We start from the raw sequence: 21748 nt of genomic DNA, 5'->3' as shown, positions 1-21748 counted from the left end.
CCATTCAACTCTTTTTGGACAACACTGTGTGCTTTAACCAGTTGTGTTTCTGTATTCAATAACCCATTGCACCTAAGACATGCCCACCTTCCACTACCTCAAATGTCAGCCCCATAGTGTTTATTTAAGGGAGAAACGTATCTTGTTGTGAAAGCTGGATGGACTCTTGGGATACATTATCTTTCTTTCTTTGTTCATACATATCTGGGCATTTCAAACATGAACTTTGTACTAAGGAGATCACACATGAAAGGCTTTCATTCCTTTGAGCATCTCCAAAATGCCAACTACATTATTTTTGAAAGTCTGGGCTTAAATTGGAACTTGTTGCTTTCATCAACGTATTGACTGTAACTGGACAAAACTTGAATTTGGGTTGCTTCCTTATGTTTCTTTCTTTTTTAAAAAAATTGTTTGCCTCTAGCATTGAACATTTTTAAATTTCAGTTTGAGGTTTCACTGTCCGGTCATAATGCTTTAACTTCTTGACAATCTTGTTTAGATAAACTCATCTGGAGTAATGTCGGATTACACCCTCAAGAGAGTGCGACACTACTAACATGAATTAAAAGTAGGTATGGGGGTGGTGGTGTTGGATGTGAACAAATTCTCAGGTGAAACAGGGTGCCTTGGAGGGATTTCTGACTTTTCAGAGGTAAAGCAGGACTTTTTCATAGGAGTAAGTTGAAGCTGGGGGCCTGAAGCACTTTATGGTGCGATAGTGATCCACACACTTATTTATTTATTAAATGCTGCAGATAAGTGACTGCTGGAAGTAAAAGTAATGCCCCTAAGCTTACTATAATGTTATAACACCAGGGTGGGATGATTGGGAAGGAAAAGAAACACCAGCATGTCGAAAAAGAGCAGAGGGGGAGCTTTTTTGTTACTGAAACGTATAATCAACTGGAATGATTTTACTCAAAAAGCAAATCCATTTTAGTTCATCCAACAACAAAATCAACTTTAAAGAGTACCTGAAGCAAAAGTTCTTAGACCTATTTCCCAACAATTTGGCAGGTTTCTTACCCAGACCAATTTTCAGACCTATTGCCCACAAAACACAAGGGGATACTTAAGTGATTCATTAAAGAAAACACACCCTGTAATGGCTGTCCTTGTAGGAAAACCTATCCTTCTGAAATTTGACAGGATTCATGCCCTCAGAGAGAGCCTTGCCTGCAGATTTTATCCAAATCTGCCCCAATATATATATATTTAAAGTTATGGATGTTTCCTTTTATTTATAAGTAAATAAATAAGAAAGAAAGAAAGAAAGAAAGAGAGAGAGAGAGAGAGAGAGAGAGAGAGAGAGAGAGAGAGAGAGAGAAAGAAAGAAAGAAAGAAAGAAAGAAAGAAAGAAAGAAAGAAAGAAAGAAAGAAAGAAAGAAAGAAAGAAAGAATTAAAAAGTACCCAGCTCAAAAGCCCCTGGATCATTTGCCTACATTCGCTTACAAAAGCCCCTGGATCATTTGCCTACATTCGCTTACAAATTTCATCCACTTCTGTTAAAAGCAGGAGATTTAAGGCCATTTTAAAATTTCCCAAGCATTAATTGGTGGAAATGAAGTGGGCTTCAATGGATAGCAAGTGAAATCAGGCAGTATGTGCAGCACCTCAGACCAAGGTGGGCTGTTTTCCAAAGCAATGAGTTTGGGTGTGAACCAAATATTGTGGTTAGTGCATGAGCTAATATATACAGAGTTGGAAGTCACTAGGCTTAACAACCTCCCCTAAATATTGCTGCTTGCACTTCAAAAGCAAATTTGCTTCAAAAGCAAATTAAGCCACAGGTGTCCCCACCAGTGCATTTTAAATGCTTCATTTGCACGCAACTTTCAAAAGGACCCAGATCTTTTAGATAGCATGAACCTCTCACACAATGGGCAGTAGTGGCTAATTTCTAAACTAGAAGCTACACTAGGATATATGTGAATTATCTCTATTTAAAAAACAAAACAAAACAAAAAGCAACCTAAATGTATCTGCAGGGAATAGGGCTGTTATCTGAATCTGAATCAGGAATCAATGTGGTGGCTGGATTTAAACATCCCACACACCAACATTTTCATCATCTAAATCAGGGGTAGTAAACATGGTGCCCTCCATCAGGCCCAGCCAGCATGACCAATGATCAGAGATGTTGGGAGTTGGAGTCCAGCAATACCTGGAGTGCCACTTGTTCACAATCCCCGCTCTAAACTGTCCCACAATCTGATGTTGGCTCTTTGAGAGCAAATTCATGCATCATATATTGGTGCATATATTTTCTGGTTTGTTAAACAACATGAAATTGCAGACATGAATTAAGATTGGGGAAATGGTTTGGAAAAGGGCTGCTACTTAATTGATGAAAGGAGTGCCCGCACACCTGCCCTGGCAGTTGCATTTTGTAAAATAATAAATAAGTAAAGAGATCAGTCACTCATATCTGGTGTTAAATGTACTTTGGCGCTAACAGATTTTAAACAGCTATTTAAAACTCCCACTGGAAGTCACCTCAAAAGCGATGGTATTCAAAAGCTGTAGTCAGGCATATTTTTGAAAATGAGTGAATGATGTATCACAACATCCCACCCCCCTCTAGTGCAGCTCACACACTTTTCAATGGATTTTGGGCGTGTGGATATCCCAGGGATTTGTGCCCTGATGATGCCCTCCATGTTTTGCCAGTACTGAGAATTATAAAATGAATCAATGCTTTCTTGTTTCTCTCGTTTAGTTCTGCCAAAGGAAGCATCTAAATGGTACAACAGCTCTAGATCAATCACATATACTTCAGAAATAAAATGAGTCAACATTTAATAGTAATTAGGAACACAAATTAGTTTAGAGTAGTCCCCCCCCACTCATGCATGGATGACTTCTGTGGGGAAGGTTGGGTGGCCTTCAGCCTCTCCTCTGATTCTGACCCCACAGAGTCTTTTGGAACTGATGGAATGGTTAGTTCCTATGAAGACATGGAAAAAGAACCTGTGTGGGCAAAATTGGAAGGTGATCGAAAGCTACCTCCGATGGATTATCTGGAGTGGGGAGGGTGGCACCCTAATGGGGTCTTTCCCCCAGTCACACATGAATAAATGAAGAAGCACCTCTCCCATATCAGTGTTCTCAAGTTTTAAGATAAGAGGAGATAGCCCTTCTCATTCAACAGTTAGGGGAGGCTCTGTGGAGGCACCCTCTCTGTAGAATGTCATTCCTCTTCAGGTATGTCAGGTATTGACATTGTTGTCATTCTGGCACCATATGATGAAGAGAAGAAGAGAAGAGTTTGGATTTGATATCCCGCTTTATGACTACCCGAAGGAGTCTCAAAGCGGCTAACATTCTCCTTTCCCTTCCTCCCCCACAACAAACACTCTGTGAGGTGAGTGAGACTGAGAGACTTCAAAGAAGTGTGACTAGCCCAAGGTCACCCAGCAGCTGCATGTGAAGGAGCGGAGATGCGAACCCGGTTCATCAGATTACGAGACTACCGCTCTTAACCACTACACCACACTGCCTCTCTCATATGATGGCCCACATATTTACCCAAGTTTTTAAGCTTTTTAATGAGTGGCTGTTTTAGCCTTCTGTGTTTAGCAGGCTTAATTTGTCTTTGATTCCACATGTTTTTGAGAACTGGTTTTTCTTTTACTGTTAACTTGCAAAAGACGATTTTATATTGCACTCTTATATGCATGCATGCATGCATCTAGTATCAGCACTGATGAAGGGTGGGCTATGTATCATTTAAACAAATAAATATAAACATGCCAACCTTCTAAGTAGATAGGTGGAAAGCTCTGAGATTCAATTAATTATTCTCAGTTCTCAGATTAGTTTGGGGGGAGAACACACCTAAATTCTTGCCATTTCCCCCACAGACGAATCATTAGTTTCCACGTTAATCCAGGGCATCTTCAGGAAACATTATGGTGTTGATGTTATGGACAATGGAAGAAATAATGGAGAACAAAAGAGGATTATAATCTAGAACTCAATTAATATGTTACCAAGGCAGTTCTCGCAGCTGTTTCCCACATTGCGCCAATAAAGCAGGGATAAAAGAACCACATGGGTAGGACAAACAAGGTAGGTCCTTCCCAAGCAAATGCTGTTAAGCCTTCAAGTAATATTGGCATCATCTATGGAAAAAGCTTTTTCCATTCCACTGCAGCAATGAAATGCATGGATTGGCCCTAGGATAGAATCATCTCAGAAGTAGAAGAATATTGCACAGAAGAACATGTCTAGCCAGATGTTTATCCAGTGATGGATTACAAGCAAACATCTTGTCTCTGTACTTAATTGTTTTGTTTAGCTTTAGGACAGGAGCTGTAATTGTTGTAATGAAAAGAAGCTCCAAAAAGAGGGGGAGGGGAAGCTGGACGGAATGTGGGCTTCTGTTAGGTGGCAACACGTGTTGCCGAACATGTCCAGCAATTTAATTTTACAAGTGGATTAAATAAATTCATGGAGGATACAGATACAGTGATCAATGCTAATACTCACAATAGTTATATATTTTAGCTCTAGTATTTGATGAAAAATGCCTCTGAAAAGCAATAGCTGAGGAAGAATCAAGTGAGATGGTTGTACTCATGGTTGGGTTGCCATATTTCAAAATGGAAGACCCTAAAATTGTTAGGGAACAAAAAAAAATTGGGAACAAACCCAAATAGTGATTTTAAGCTTTTGGAACTTCCTCCCGACGCCATTTTGCCATTTCTCGCCCCCAAAGCAGAACATGTCAGGAATTTTTCTGATGTATGGCAAGCCTATACTCATGCAGGGGTGGACTCTGGTAACCTTTTGTAATATGGTGCCCTGTGCAAGGTCAATATTTGATGCTGACCCAATAAATGGACCTTCTCAGTTATGGATCTTCTCAATTTTGTGGCACCTTGGCTTGCTGTCCTGTGTGGCAGAACCACCTGCACTACCCTGGTGCAGAGTACAATCTGGTGCTGACTCATGGCCTTCAAGTGAGCTTCCCATAGGCATCTGGTGGGGAATAGGATGATGAATGAGATAGGCTTTGGTTTGATCCAGCAGGATTCTTGTTGTGGTATTGTAAACATTTCTTTGACATTTATTATATAGGTTCTGTTTTGTCCCTGTTGCCCACACTATTTTACATCTACATGAAACCACTAAGTGAAATAATCCAGAGATTTGGACTGAGTTGTCATTGACACATGGATGGCACCTAACACTATTTTTCATCAAACTGAGGTGAAGTGGTAGGCATGATAAATCAGGGTTGATGAAGTGCAGTAAAGTGAAGTTCAATACAGACAATATGGAGGTACTGTGGACAGGTGGTTCATCTGCTGAAGGGAGTGATGTTCATCCTGTGCTGGATGAAGTTGCACTCTCTCCAAAACTGGGGTGGCTCCAGATGCTGTTGAATTACAAATCCCATAATCCTTGATCACTGTCCATGCTGCCTGAGGCTAATGGAAGTTGGAGTAGCAAGTTCACAGCCTGGCATGCTCCTTGCTCCATATGTGTTGCTATGTCTTCTGTGGCACAAAGTGCCATTTACAATCAGGCTGGTGTGAAAGCTGAAATCTTACCAGGACAGAGTTAGCCTGTCCTAAATTAGCCATGCTCTGATAATTTCCAAGTTAGGCTACTATAATGTATGTGACTTGGAGATGCCTTTGAAGATGGTTTGAAAATTGAAGTAAGTGCAGAGTGCAACTGTTAGATTATTAACTGGGATTGGATGTTTTGATCATATTACATATGTGGATCTGAATCAGCTTCTGGGCTCAATTGAAAGTGCCGTTTTTATTTTTTAAAGCCCTTTGTGGCTTGGGACCAAGGTACTTCAGGAACCACATGCCTTCATGTGGACCAACCTGTAAATTAAGATCCTCAGTGAAGGACCTCTTTCAGAAACTTCTGGAACACTCTCCCCAGACAGGCTCATTCGCTGCTTGCTGTAACAATAGCACCTTGGTAGGTGGACTCAAATCCAACGTTTATTTCTGCTTTATGTGCAGGTCAGTGTTTTAGGCTCATGGGGATTATTTACTGAATGCCCAGCACACCATTTGGGAATTGTCCTTGGTTTTTTCTTGCAGGTTCATAGAGGTGACAAATCACTACTGCTGTGCCTTTAACAACCAATTTATCAGCAATGAATTTAGCCTGGACTATACAAGGAGCAGAAGAAGAAATACAGATCAGAATACAAATCCATGATCAGGAGAATTTTTTTCAACACATATGAAAGTGTTTGACAGAGGATTTTTCCTGCTTCCTTAAAGCAAGGAGTGCCAACCTGTTCAGTATGATGGTTAAAGGAGGAATTTGAGAGATATTGCGAAGTGATCCTTTTAAGCCTTAAGCTCAATTGCAGATACTGTGAAGACAGTAGAGTGGATACTTCCTTACAGAGTCACAAAACCCAGCCAATAAAAAACATTCATTTATTACTAGCAAAGATAATACATAATAGGGCATATTGCGCTGTATTACTTATACTGGAAGAAGTTACTGGTGATGCCAATAGACTCTGAAAAGCAGTGTTAGAAACTGAGATATGAAAGCTAGGTGCTAAATAGCACCTTAAACCAAGGTTCTGGGCGCAACAACAGAATGCCTAGGCATGCTTTTTTATAACAAGAATACAAATCTGAAAATGAATGAACTTTAGCTAAAATATTAAGTTCATCTTTCACATGGTCTAGTCCTTCTCCCGCCCACCTCCATAATATTCTTAAGAGGGTCTCTTCTCCAGTCTTCAGAGTAGCTGGCAGTGGGGAGGCAGAAAAAGGTCCTCCTTTCCTTCTATTCTGCAGTTTTAATCTGAAATCATAGGCGCAGTACTGAGCCCAGAGCTCAGAAACTGCACGCACTAATGAAACTCCCTGACGCAAAATGCCCCTAGAACAATGGGAGTTTCAAACACTGCTGAAAAGGGTAGCACTCTTTGTCAAAGAAGTACAGCAGAACATGTATAAAGGTTGTGTAAGTGTTATTAATGAGAAAACACAATCCTTCCCCATGGAACGCGTCAATAGATTTAAGGAAGGAAAGAGAAGTAAAAACGAAGTGGAATGGTGAGCAGGAAACATCTGATTTCAGCCTCCTTAAAACCAGTATGGCTGCAATCCCACTAATTCAGTGAGTGTTTGGGGTTGTTTAATTTTCTTTTCAGAATTCAAGTAGGGGCCTATGGAAGGTGGCAAGGTGTGCACATGTACAAATACACACGAGAGAGAGAGAGAGAGAGAGAGAGAGAGAGAGAGAGAGAGAGAGAGGAGAGAGAATCCTGTTCTTCCCTGCTCCTCTACCTCTTCCGCATACACACACAAACACAGACATATATGTTTCTCTCTCATTTCTACTTCATAAGGAGTAAAGCCCTACAGGACATAATGGGAATTGCTTTAGACTCAGAGTAAGCTGCCCAGTGCAAGCCTAAGCATATGTGCTTAGAATTATATATCTACAGTTATATATCTACAGAATTATATATCTACAGCTCAGGTTAAGTACTTAATTCATTCCGGAGGTCCGTTCTTAACCTGAAACTGTTCTTAACCTGAAGCACCACTTTAGCTAATGGGGCCTCCTGCTGCTGCTGCGCCACCGGAGCACGATTTCTGTTCTCATACTGAAACAAATTTCTTAACCCAAGGTACTATTTCTGGGTTAGCGGAGTCTGTAACCTCAAGCATCTGTAACCTCAAGCATATGTAACCCGAGGTACCTTCTAAAGGTGCTTCTAAAGTAAATGATGGCCACAAGTAGTGATGGCCACCAATTTGGATGGCTTTAAAAGAGGATTTGATAAATTAATAGCAGATAAGGTTATCAGTGGCTACTAGTTCTGATGGCGATGCACTGGCTCCACTGTCAGAGGCAGTGTGCCCTGTGAATGCCAGTGACATTTTTGACTTGTAGCTGAGATCAATGGCCACCCACCATCTTCATGTATTTAAAATGCAACATATGTGATCATCAAAGGGAGTTATTGCTGACAAGCAGTCTGTTGGAGATGCATGGTTTTCAGAATGGCACAGTAATTGGACTGCACAATATGTTTTTAAGCCAAAGTTTTTGTGGAGTTTTCAGTCATTTGTGGTGTGGGCTATACTAGAAGGCTGAGAAGAGAAGCCAATCAATGTTCCACATTGCTCTGCATTACATCTTGCTTCCATTCGGCTCTCTGACATCCTTCTCCCTGTTTTCCCTGGCCTATGCTCTGAGATCCCTGGTTACTGATTTTCCAAGCCTCTGCTGGACTTATTGCTGGACCCTATTTTGTTCATCTGTTGGATCTGGCAGACGGTAACCTTTAGAATCAAAACAATTTGTGGGGTGCTTATAATAACAAAGATTTTATTATTTGTACCCCGCCCATGTGATTGGGTTGCCCCAACTACTTTGGGAGGCTTCCAACATATGCAAAAACTCCCCTTCTAATTCCTGGGTGCCAGGCACTGGGTTGAGCATAGTAAAATACAGGCCAAACCAGTCTTTCCATGTCCAGGCCAGCCTGAATGGCTGAGTCACTAAGCAAACCAAGTCATGACCCATCAAAGAAGCCATCAACAAGGTGGAGCCCTGACTTGGCCACCTAGCAGTCTTCCTCTAAGGGATTACTTGGCCCAGTGGAGGTTAACATTTGTGGTGGTGGGCCCTGCCAGGATCCAGATAATTGCTGGACTATACCTTGTGCTGACACCAGGCCTGCTAGGGTCAGTTTACTGATGCACACTGCTTTGCAAGCTGTGACAAGACAGGCGACTTCACAGTAAATGAATGTAGCATTCACTGCAGAAAAGAGCCTTTAGCAATGTGTGATAAGTGGAGTAACTCAGTGATTCTTAATGTGGTGATGGAGATGAGATAAATATGCAAGTGCCTTCATTTTAATCTGTTACATTTGGGAGGGTATGCATATATTTTGTGCAAGCACAATTGCTGGATTCCAAAATGACCCAATGCAAACTGCTCCTCTCGCCCCTTGCTTGAGATCAAAACAAAAAACTGTACAGCGCATTTGTGAGAATGCTGATTTCTATTGCATTACCCTTTGTCTAGGCAATCTCATTTGTTCTTAAGTACCAAAGTAGAGAAATTGAAGTGATATATAACTGGGTTTGGCATTGCCACTATTAACAATGCACAGTTTTCTCACTTTGTTTCATTCACCTTTTGAACTTGCAAAATATTGAAATGTTCAATGTCTCTCTTTCTGTGATCCCGCAGTCTGTAGATTAAAGAATTTAAACAAAGTCTCTTGGAAGCTTCAAAAATGAATAACTGCTTAATAAATATACTTGTAAAATATTCAGGTGGAATGATACTTTTTTTAAAAAAAGCAACCAGTCAGGTGAAAGCAGAAAAGGGGTAAATGAGTTTTTCTTAATTCATTCCAAATTATGGATTTTTCAGTGTACATTTGCATTTTGTTTGTGGAGTAGTGTGTACGTGCATATATCAGGGACAATTTAGAATGCTTTGCAGGATTATAGTATTTACATTTTCCATTGTGTTTGGCATATTTCATGTAGTTAGAATAACAAACTATCTGCATAGAATACTAATAACACATAATAAAATGTAATGCACACCATTTATAATGTTCTACTTCTAAAAGAAGTTGAATCACATATCTTTATATACTAGCACATCAGTCTATTATTACACAACAGCCCAATCTCCATAGTAGTGCGAGATCTGGGGATCCAGGCACTTTCTCTGGGTTTGTGTTTCCTTTGGAAATGAGGCACAGCAGTGACTGTGCTGTGTTTATGACATATATGTACACATATATACAACCTGAGCCTATGATGGAGAGGCTCCTAGGATTACACTTCAAGCAGGTCCTGTTTCTCCCATGGCTGCTACATTAGATTCAAACCGCTGGCCCCATTCTGCTCTGTCCCCCTTTCACCAGCTTGCACACTGCTTCCCAAGATGCAACTATTATTCCTTCAATTTGGGGGGGGGGGGTAAAGTTGTTGCAAAAAATATTGTCAAAAAATGCATTTTTTGAGATTTTTCTATGGAAAATCGGCACTGCTGACAAGGACTGCCTTACACCTGGATTTCCCGGGACATTTTTTTTTTTGCCAATTTCCACCCAGACACTGCTGCCAACTGCAGTATGCCAGATATGTCCCGGAAATCCCGGACATATGACAACCCTAGTTCAGGGCTGTTGTGACACTGCAGTCATCCCCTGCTTATTTGTATGTTCAAAAATTCTAAACTCACAGTGGCAAACTGGGCCATAGCACATAATTCAAACATCCTCACCATTTGGTGAACATCATGCTGGTATGTATAATGCCTCAATGATTCATTAATGCTGTTTTGGCCCTCAGTAGGTAGCTTTCAGTATGGGACCGCACTCATCAAGAACGATGGAAGGAGTTAGGTCAGCCGTCATAATACTTTGTTCCTAATTAAAAAGGCTAGGGTTAGTGTTTCTCCCCCTTCCCGGTTCATTAAACAATGATGACTGTGGACACATACTCTCAAGGGGCCACTTTTTAAAAATATCAGCTTACCACGATATTTTAAAAAGAAACATGCCAATCAATTAAAAATAGTGAAATAAACGTAAAGGAATAAATCAGACAGGCAGGTAATTAGCCAAACAATAACCATAAATGCTAATGAGTTTTGAAGCAAATTATTTTACAGTTTCCAGATATTCTACTCCTAAGAGTACAAGGAAATTCTCCTGTGGATGACAACAGACACAAACTCCATCAAAATAATGTGTTATGTTAGAACTGTTGCTTTTTAAAAATCTATGCTTATTATGAATAATATAATAAATGGGGGGAATGGGGGGAAGTTGCCAGGGACTGAAGAACTGAAGGTGGCACACTCTGGTTTCTTGCCACAGGAGAACATGGGCCCTGAAATGTTGGGTGGCCATCTGTCAGGTATGCTTGAGTCCCATCCAACTCTATAATTCTATGATTCTGTGCTTCTATCAGGAGAGAACACTCTAACACTACCTGCAGACCAGAGAAGAAAGAGCTACTAACCTGCTACCCATCCAAGAACATCAGCAAGGAATATAGGAAGCTAAGTCAGGTCCATTAAGTCCAGTATTGTCCGCATTGACTTGCAACAGCTCTCCAGTGTTTCAGACAAGAAACATTCCCAGCCTTATCTGGACATGCTGGGACTTTGTGTATGTAAAGCAGCTGTTCTGCCACTGTAGCTCAGAGGTAGATCACCTGGCCCCCAACTTGATATAAATGCACACTTATACCCAGTGCTTTTTCAGGGGGTACGCAGGGTGCACAGTACCAACAGCTTTTTTGTTGTTGTTCCAAACAACAGGTGCACCGGCACCTATTTTTCTTGGGGGGGGGGGAAGCACTGCTTATACCTCACAACTTAGTTCTACCCTTAAAGATCAGATATCTCTCTCCCTCCCTCCCTATCTTTCTCTCATCTACCCTATCCCTTGCTCCATACTGTGTGTCTTGTAAGGCTGATGGTACTCTCTTTTATTTTAATTAAGAGCCACTCAATCAACTGAATGCCACTTTGGGGGAAACTGTCCAAAAATGGAGGGCTAAAACATCTAAATAAAAATATAGGGGTGAGTATAAAGTGTAAAGAGATTTCTTGAAACAAAAACTAAGAACAGAAGCCATTGATCAAAACAAAACATTATTCCAGAAAGAAACCTGAGTTTAAAGGTGAAGATAGAAGTCAACTGGTGCTTACACTTACCTCTGCAATGAAAGACTTGGCTGTGGATGGGTTCATTACCAGAATGGCTCGTCTCAGTGTATCCCGGTATCGGTTCAGCTCTTCAATCCGCAAGGTGGCAAAGAGCCCTGTGATCATTTTATTGATGTTGTTCTCTACTTTCTGCAGTGCTACATCCATTCCCTGCTGAGATACTTTGTCCAAAAACTCTTGTATTCCTCGGATATCTGGGAACATCAAAAGCCCATCAAAATGCTAATTAGCATATAGAAAGACGACAAAACCGATTTTGGCTTATCTGGGAAAAAAGGTATTCTGCCTCATGTCAAGCAACCACCCCCTGAAGGCCACATTAACTTAATATTCATTGGAACCGTTCCTTAGCTATGCTTGTGACATGTCCTAAAGTGCTAATTTGTGTGAAGGAATTTTTAGGCACTGGTTCATTTTGAAAAGAACCATTTTTAAAGGGTATTTAATTATCCCTGGTTGCCGTCCTCTTTTGCCCATCATATTGTTCCAGATTCTGACTAACCCTATGGAGCTCTGAAAACTATTTCTCATTAAGTGACTCCTGCAGAGAAGAGGGCAATAAGTTAATTTTTTAAAAAAACCAGCAAACAAACAACACCCTACAAGTGGTTTCATTTCATTTGGATTGAGCCTAGAAATCTCATCATAACAAAAACACATCTGCCATTAAAATAAAAAAGGCTATACTTTATTCAGATGAAAATTTAGCAACAATTGCATACAGTGGTACCTCGGGTTAAGTACTTAATTCGTTCTGGAGGTCCATTCTTAACCTGAAACTGTTCTTAACCTGAAGCACCACTTTAATGGAGCCTCCTGCTGCCACCGCGCTGCCAGAGCACGATTTCTGTTCTCATCCTGAAGCAAAGTTCTTACCCCAAGGTACTATTTCTGGGTTAGCAGAGTCTGTAACCTGAAGCGTATGTAACCTGAAGCGTATGTAACCCGAGGTACCACTGTATATGTTAACTATGAGAGAAGGAGAGAAGGTATGCTATCTAAAGCAAGTCTCAGCCCAAGAGATCTTGCCTCTGGGGAAAAGACTTCCAGAAGTAGGAAAAGGGTCTCCAATGACTGTTGACCCCTCATAAGCTGTTGGGCTAAGGAATGTCTTGGAGGGAAAGGGCAGAAACATCCAAGGGTTGAATGAAAATAGGTAACTGTGCATGCTCCCCATACCCTCCCCAAATCTACACAATCCAGAGCTCCAGGAAGGAGGTGAATTGACATGAGGTTACAGAGAAACCTCATAATTATTGTTAGTATCTTGCATGGAGTAAACACCTTAGAACAGGAGTCACCAATCCATGGGCACAGCTATATTTTGTTAGCGAGTGCTGTGGCCACCCTCATGGATAAACCACACTGGCAACCCCTTGCCCAGAACATAATTTGAAATTCCTCCAAAGACAAATGGATCTGGATAGGGTTCCTTGAAGATGGAAAGTTTGAAAATGATGCATGGAGTTCACCTAACCAGCCCCCATCAGCAGAAGCCCTCACAAGGACTCCTGCTTGTGTATCAGGGTTTCACCTTCCCTTATGCCCCTGTACACCCCAACATTGGTTCAGTGAACCCACAGAACAGCATCCAGGGGGATGAAAAGGGGGGTTGTTCCATGTTGCAAGCGGGAACGCTTCCACAGATGGAATGATACGAAGAGCTTCATATTGAACTCCACTTGCTGGGTTTAGAAAATTATGGATTTTCTGCAACCTGCACATCTGACTTAAAATAAAATATAAAGAACTAAAGCCTAAGAGAAAGAGTGGACTTCTCTTTAGGAATCAAGGGATGTAATTGCTGTATTTAGCCACAGATACTTCAGGAAGTTTGAAGTAGCGCAAAACATTGAAGAATGGTTTAATGCTGCTAAAGTGCATGCTCATTCTAAAAATATACTTCCAAAAGATAGTGATGCTTAATTGCAGCTCCTATTTAATGTCTAAATCAGGGAAATTAAATTCAGTCTAATCAGTGCTGTTAGAGGCCTTTTTGGCACTTCAAGGCCAATTTAAGAAGCAACACAATTATCTGAACTGCTACAAATGTGCCTGATTTTAAGTGCACCATAAAAAATATATGCTCCTGCTTTAACCCTTGAAATATATAGCTGTACATGGCTATTCTTGCACTCCTGAGAAGTTATCAGAAATATTGGAAGAACTTTTTAGGTAAAAAATACTGTGATTATCTAATACCTCCAGGTGGTATATGATGATCTAGGTAGCTATATCCCAAATGGAGAATTTAAGTCCCTCCCCTCCCCCCCAAAAAAGCAAGTTCAAGGGCTGCAACTCAGTGTAAATTAAATGTGTTTAAGAGAATTGGTGCAGCACATTAGCTGAGAGGCAGAGTTACAGACAGAGGTGAGTGCAATCTCACCTTTGCCATGAATTCACTTGGTAGCCTTAATCTTAGCTTCACATCTGTGATATAGGTATGATATTTTTCACCTCCTCTAACACAACAATTTTAAGAATTACAATAAGATAATTTATGTAAAGTGCCCCCAGGGCCCCCTATAACTGGTGCCTATGCTTCTCTCTGATGCTGCTAGGAGAAGGAGAGGATTAAGTCCTACCTGTCATGATCCTAGTCATGAAGAGTAATCAGGATACCAACACAAAAAGAAAGGAGGCAGAGTATTCAGCCCAGTCAATGTTGCAAGATGAAGAGCTGCCAGCTCTGAGTCCTTACCCCAAGCTAAAGCCCAGTCCAGTAACTCACTGAACTAGAGGTCTCCAAGGTGGGACCCCCCAAGACAACACCTGCCTGAAGTCATATCTCCCCCCCAAATCCACACACCAAGGGAGAACGGACAAGAGTATGTGGGTGCTTAGCCCCACAGAAAAGTCCTTTTAACATTCTCTACTGGTCAGAAATGGGTTATGTCTAGGAAATATAGCTGGGCAGATTCCAATATATGGTTTCAGATAGATTTGGATAGTTGTTGGGACAAGTTCTCTTTTCCTTGGGACCTGTCCAAGGTGCTGAAGCACCTCTCCCTAACCATTCTTGATGTCCAGTGTATGAAAAAGAGTGAACTGCTGCTTTCAACCTAATAGATCAGGTGACCAAAGGAGCCAAATAGGGTCTGATCTGGTCTTATAGAACTTTTGGCTCCAGTTTCACTCCTTTGTCTAAGTAATTTGTCATCCTGCCTATGCCAAACTGCTTAGAAACTGCTTTGATCTTTGATGAGCCACCAGCTGTTCCATTCGCTTGCTTCCAAAAATTTAGCCCTGACATAGAATCATAGAGCAGGAATGAACAATGAGAGTCACCTAGTCCAACCCCTTGCAGTGCAGAAATATTTTGCCCAATGTGGGGCTCAACTCATGACCCTGAGACTAACTCTGAGATTAAGAGTCTCACACATGTTTTAAAAAGCTTAACTTGACACGTCAATGAAGCTTACCTAACTGTGACGTGAGTATAAACTAAAGGGGCTTGTAAATCTCGCTTTGTCTTTCAGATGAGCTTTACAAGACCCCTAATTATTCTGTGGCTCAGGGTAATTCCCCAGTGTCCACTCATTCTTGCATTCACCCACTTCCCCTGCCTATTAAATATTGGTGCAGCCCAGCTGAACAGCACTCAATCCAATGAAAGAGAGAGAGTTCCCAGTGGCCCGTGGGAGTTGTAATTTTTCCAAGGGCTGCTACAATGTCAATCTAGCTTCCAGAGTCAAATGGACTCATAAAAAGAAACTTGAGCTATTTCTGACTTTTGGGGAAAATCTCTGTGCTTAATTCTGAGGCAACTTATGAAGGTTGCGGGGAGAACTAATCAATCACTGGTCATGATACAAATAATAATTAATCTAGGACATACCTGCTGGAAAATGCTATGATGCAAGCTGCACTGAAATAAATGAGAGCTGTGCAAGAAGAGTTTATTTAAATGTGCAAGCACTGGATAATCTTGTGGTGGATTGTGGCCTTGTGTTTGCAGCAGTGTTGGCAGTCATCAATCACTGTTTTTCCATATGGGTCTTTTTTCTGTTTAAAGTCTAAGCCATCCAAAGGGGAAGCTGGGGCTTCTTCCAATCTATCACCAGTGACAGCAAATGAGCAACCATGAGCTTGCAATGTGTTCATCCAAACTTAAGAAAAATGAGTACAAGATTCCCAAATGGATAAGTCTACATTCACAATGAACTTGACCAGCTTTGGAGGAAAGGCTGGGGAGGACTATGCTCCCTGATAAGGATGACAAACCACAGCCACAATCACCTCAGGTTTTTCTAAACTTAATGGGAAACTACAAAACAAAAAAACTGTAAGTAACAGAAAATCCATAGTTACGCACTGAGCATGTGGTAATTCAAGTATCCGTCATCAAAGTATACATTTTTAAAAATGTCCTTATATACCATAAGACATATTTTTCCTTCTCATACTACTCCTGAATATATCATGTAACTCAGTTAAAGGGAAACACACTTCAAAATTTTCCCTGGGTGATTTACGCAAAAGACTGCTTTGTTTCCACTGCTGATGAGGAAAGCTGTTGCATTAACAAATGATGCTGTCCAAATTCTTATCAACAGTGCTTTATGAGCCTACTGCAGTCATCCTTCTTTGCACAGCAATAGCTGCAGTAGCAGGGATCCTTCGTTCTGGAACCGAACTGCACATTGAGGAGGTATAGTTCAAATCGATTCAGAGAAATTCCGTAGATAATATGGAGACCTTGCTGTGCATATTTCCATGAGAATGTTTACTTATAAATTTGATCACCAGCTGCAAGCCACTTAGGGCCCATTCCAAGCCACAGCATGCACTGTAGCAATTATGTTTCATAATTTAATTTTATTGTGAATTGTATATTTATTTTATTTACTCGTTATATTTATGAGGCACCCAATAAAATAATTTCTCTAGGCACTGAGTATGTTAAAAAAAAAGAATGAAATGTAACAATAATTGCTTCCTTCAGCTGCAGTGATCCAAAGTGGATCTCACTTATATGAAGAACTACAAAATGCTAAAATAATGAGCAAAAATGGTCGCCTCTTGCCATAAGGGGGAAAAAAGTCACTTGAAAATGTGTGCACTGGAGGAAACTTCTATGAAGCTAAACCACAGAGTGAGTCTCAAAAAGAACAAGGGGAGAGCCTGCTATATCAGGCCAATGTCCCATCTTGACCAGCACCCTGTTCTCACAGTGACCAACCAAATGTGACCTTTGAGGCAACAGCAAGAGACAGCGAAGGAGATTCCCAGCACATATTACCAAAGGAACCTGCACTCTCCACACTTGTGATTCCCAGCAACTGACATTCAAGGGCATACTGCCTCTGACAGTGCAGGTAGAACATGGTGGTGGAACAATCTGCCTGGGTACTGATTAAGTTGAACCTTAGTTCACCCACATGTGGGTGATCTAATGTTGTTGCTAGGAGCTGGTGTCAGCCAGACCCAATCACCACACCACTCGACCTTGCCCCAGTTTGATTGGAAATTTGACTGGAAACAGAATCAGCCAGTGATAGATGGGGCTGACGGATGGTTCTGCTTCTTCTGCCAGCATATTCTCAGAAGGGCTGGGATGGGAGGGGAAGCAAGAGTAGCAGCAACTTGATTACCAGACTGGAATTTATTTACCTTTGAGGCAACAGCAAGAGACAGTGAAGGAGATTCCCCAGACACATTACCAACAGAAATATAGCTAAGTAAACAGGGTCTGGGTGAAAAAACCTAGATGGTCCATCTAAGAATAACAGCTGATTAAGAGGGCAATGCACTTTGATACTGGGACTCTATATATTGCCAGTATATCTTATGATGAGAGGAGTCCCAGACTTTCAGATTGAAGGAACAAGAGACTCACCAAGTCTCACATAAACTATTGTAGGTAGAATTGGGGTTCTGGAGATATTCTAAAAGCAGCTATCTTTAGTCCCAACTGCACACACACTACTTCTTGCACATACCAAATTCATAGTCCCATTCTATGTAAGGGCAGATTGACTTAACTTCCAGTCATGGGCATATCATTATGCCAAATATGCCAAAATATGGTACATATTGGATGGATCACAAGTAAAGAGAACACTGTTGCACTCAGGCCTACTTCAGGGCTTCCCATAGAGATCTAATTACCACTGTGAGAACAGGATGCTACTTAGATGGGCCTTTGGTCTGTTCGAGCAGGGCTTTTCTTAAGTTCTCAAGGAGCACACACAGCACTGAAAAAAATTCATGCTAATTATTTCCCTTGACTCTGCAATGGATACATACTACGTACTCTCTGATATCTTCTGCTTTATTCAAACAGCTAGCTTCCTTACTAGTAGAAGACAGATGGAAAATTATTTTATTTCTGTGAGCTGTTTCAAATGGTGCCAGGTGCTAAATCAGAGGAGGATACACAGACACATTCAAAGGTCTTCCAAACACGCACATAGACATTCACATACTCGTAAGTATTTTGAATGTGGTCATCAAAAAGCAGCATTGGTAGAAGACCATATGTGTTTGAGCTCTTCTGAAATGGTGCTACCATCTTCTGCATTATATGCTGGGAAAGCTGGCTTATAATGGGGTTTATTTAGTATGGTGCTTAAATGTTAGTTTATCTTGGGAGATTTTATTGGTGGAGCTTTAACACTGTCAATTCAACCCATAAAACCTTCTACTGCTCATGGTTTTAACACTTAGAGATTCAGAGAAATTCTCCCGCCTCAAGTTCATTCATTTTAACAGCGCTGTTTCAACCAGCTGTCTTTGGGAATGGCTAAAAGTTTTCATGGAATTAAAAGATGCCTGCTTCTTGGGAGAAAAGCAATGACAAACCTAGACAGCATCCTAAAAAGCAGAGACATCACCCTGCCAACAAAGGTTTGTATAGTTAAAGCCATGGTTTTCCCAGTAGTGATGTATGGAAGTGAGAGCTGGACCATAAAGAAGGCTGATCGCCGAAGAATTGATGCTTTTGAATTATGGCGCTGGAGGAGACTCTTGAGAGTCCCATGGACTGCAAGAAGATCAAACCTATCCATTCTTAAGGAAATCAGCCCTGAGTACTCACTGGAAGGACAGATTGTGAAGCGGAGGCTCCAATACTTTGGCCACCTCATGAGAAGAGAAGACTCCCTGGAAAAGACCCTGATGTTGGGAAAGATGGAGGGCACAAGGAGAAGGGGACGACAGAGGATGAGATGGTTGGACAGTGTTCTCGAAGCTACCAGTATGAGTCTGTCCAAACTGCAGGAGGCAGCGGAAGACAGGAGTGCCTGGCGTGCTCTGGTCCATGGGGTCACGAAGAGTCGGACACGACTAAACAACAACAACAAAAGTTTTCATTGTATATATGACATACTCTTTCTCACTCCTTGTTTTGCAGGGTCAGATTCATGTTACATACAAAGCAAACAGAGCAAAGGAAGGTGGCACCAGTGGAATGCCCTCCCTGCTGAAATACGAGAGGCCTCATCTGTATTGCCATTCCACTAGCTCTTGAAGACACACTTGAACTTCCTGATCAGAATGTACAACGATATGAGAAACAAAACTCAAGTTTATTTTATTTGTATTCTGTGTTGTAAACAACAGACAATTATGGGGTGGTGTTGTCTACCTGACCTCCCATCACTGGTCTCACATCAGCTAATTTATAGAAGTTTTTATATCAGGACAGTGTATGGCAATATAAGCACAACAACAAAAAAACTTCATTAAAATACTTTAGCTCGCCAGGCAGGAGAGGGATGAGGCAGAGGTAATGCCAACATGGCACAAATGCACTGGGAAGAACACCAGATTGGCTCCACCAGTGTGCTTGCACCATGCTGATCTCATCACTGCTGCCTTGCCCCTCTAGCTTCTAGCAAGCCACAGTGATTCTGGTGACAGGTCAGGTGCCCCACTGACTTGTAAGCTTCCTATGGGCTTATGTTATTGCTGAAGATGGAGTAAAATTGAATAAAACTGAATAAAAGCAAATAGGAATCTGCAACAATTTGCAAAGTGTGATGAGAACAAGCCCAGGCAATCTTCAAAGTCTCCCACCCATCCCCCTTTTGTCCTCTGGCACAACTGCAAGAGCAACATTAGAAGCTTTTGCTTCAGTTGTTGATAAAGCCATAGTTTGTCTGAACCCTACAAATTTTCGGTACTCTAAACTGTGGTTAGTGAAAACAAGCTGACCTCAAACCATAGCTTGTTTCAAGAAAGCATACTTGAGAGGAATGCAAGACTCAAATGCTCATTTGAACTCATTGTCATCCTGACCAACCATAGTTTATCAATGGTATTCAAGCAGACCCAATGGCAACACCATGTTGAATCCAGACTAGAATGGCATTCTAGACATTAACAGCAGGCTTAGGATGCATCATTGCATTCAGGAGTGATCATAGCATTGTTAGTCAACCCATGTCAGAAAGAAGCCAACTTTGCAGGGGAGTTTGCCAAGGGCTCCCCCAAACCTGAGTCTGGCTGTGATCAGCCATCTCTTTCAAAAGAAACAAACACTTTCCAAAGACAATGCAAGACAGTGACAAAGGTAAAAGCAGCAACAAATAAAATGCAAAATGCATATGCATCTTGCTATTTTTGTGTGTGGAATAATATGAATTAATGCAAGGAAATAGTTCAGTGATAAACTGTATTAATTATATGTTTATGGAGGCAGAGTGAAGTAAATGAGTATGTTGGAACTTGGCAAGAAGCCAAATGAGTAATAAACAACTTTAAGATAGTCTGGAGACAGCCTAGAGAATATTACAGTCATCAAGCAGCCACAAACAGCCCCTGGAAAATTATAAGCATTTGCAAACGATTAAGGGCCATGGGATATCTTTATGGGTTTTTATTAAAATTGTGTTTCACCTTTTAAAGATGTGCATGATACCAAATCTTCTTGTCAATTCCACTACTGGCCAACTCATCCTCCCATCTTTAGACTATTTTGTTTATTTGTTTTATATTGTTTTAACTTGGATCACCTGGAGGGCAAGTGTGCAGGTGGAGAATAAGTTACATGAAGCCTTTGACAGACAACAGCAGAATCCATTCAAAGACATGATTGTGACATGCCATCTGAAATATGATGGCTATATGAACTTCCAGGTATAGAGGCAGTATGCTTTGACTCTGAGTTGCTACAGCACATCAACAGGGAAGGCTTTTTGCATCTTCATCAGACATCCCCAAACTCGCCTCTCCAAATGTTTTGGGGCTACAGCTCCCATCATCCCCTAGCTAACAGGTCCAGTGGTCAGCGATGATTGGAATTGTAATCCCAAAACAGCTGGAGGGGAGGGCCGAGTTTGGGTATGCCTGATCTACATCCTGCTTTTGGGCTTCCTACTCACCACTGTGGGGAACCCTGGTTTGGATGGATCTTCATATCCTAACCAGCAGGGCTCTTCTTATGTTATGTTCATCACTGTTTGAAGTTGGCTTGCTTTAACCAACCAGTAGTAAAAGCTAACCACAGTTTGTCCAGGTTCAGACAAACTGTGGTTAGTCAAAAATGGAATTCGACACTTCTGATCCCATGCTAGAGGAGAATAGAGCACATGAGCTTGCGGCTCACCTAGTTTCATTCCTAAAATGATAAACCATGCAGCCAGTGGTTTTTGAACAGCTATTTAGAAGCTGTACAAGTGTCACATGTTGACATTTGGAGGCCAGTGGGCTGGGGAAGGCTGCAGAAGCATCAAGCAACAAGGTGCTTTTATTAGTAGGGGGAATTTTCCTGAGCTTTTACCCTGCAAATTAGACTCCTAAACAAGGAAATTCAGCAATTATTGCTGGTCTCCAAATGCAGGCATTAGGAGAGGAACAAAGGATGCAGCTGGTCCATCTACTGTAGCTCAGTATTGTCTACACTGACTGATAGTGGTCTCTCCAAGCCAGAGATAAAACATGGGACCTTATGAATGCAAAGCGGGAAGCAAAGAGAGAAGGCAAGAGGATAAAGGAGCAAAACTGCAGACGAACACAGTTTTTCTACCCTTGATGTTGCATGGAAAATGGCAGGAGAATTTAAAATAATACATAGGCAACGTA

General features: G+C 41.3%; 1 protein-coding gene across 7 annotated transcripts in view; it reads right to left on the bottom strand.

Moving 5' to 3' along the window:
- GRID2 (glutamate ionotropic receptor delta type subunit 2) overlaps positions 1–21748 on the bottom strand; it is a 792384-nt gene that overhangs the window by 333114 nt on the left and 437522 nt on the right. For all 7 annotated transcript variants that reach the window (XR_014171606.1, XR_014171607.1, XM_081924868.1 and 4 more), the window contains exon 4: positions 11711–11916. Coding sequence is in view for 5 of the 7 variants with exons in the window: in XM_081924868.1 (XP_081780994.1) it covers positions 11711–11916 (206 nt within the window). In the remaining 2 variants the exon portion in view is untranslated. The remainder of the gene's footprint in view (positions 1–11710; positions 11917–21748) is intronic.

Source organism: Podarcis melisellensis, assembly GCF_964234715.1.
Source record: "Podarcis melisellensis genome assembly, chromosome: 9".
In the NCBI taxonomy this organism is placed as follows: domain Eukaryota; kingdom Metazoa; phylum Chordata; class Lepidosauria; order Squamata; family Lacertidae; genus Podarcis; species Podarcis melisellensis.
This window is presented reverse-complemented; position numbering and strand designations above follow the sequence as displayed.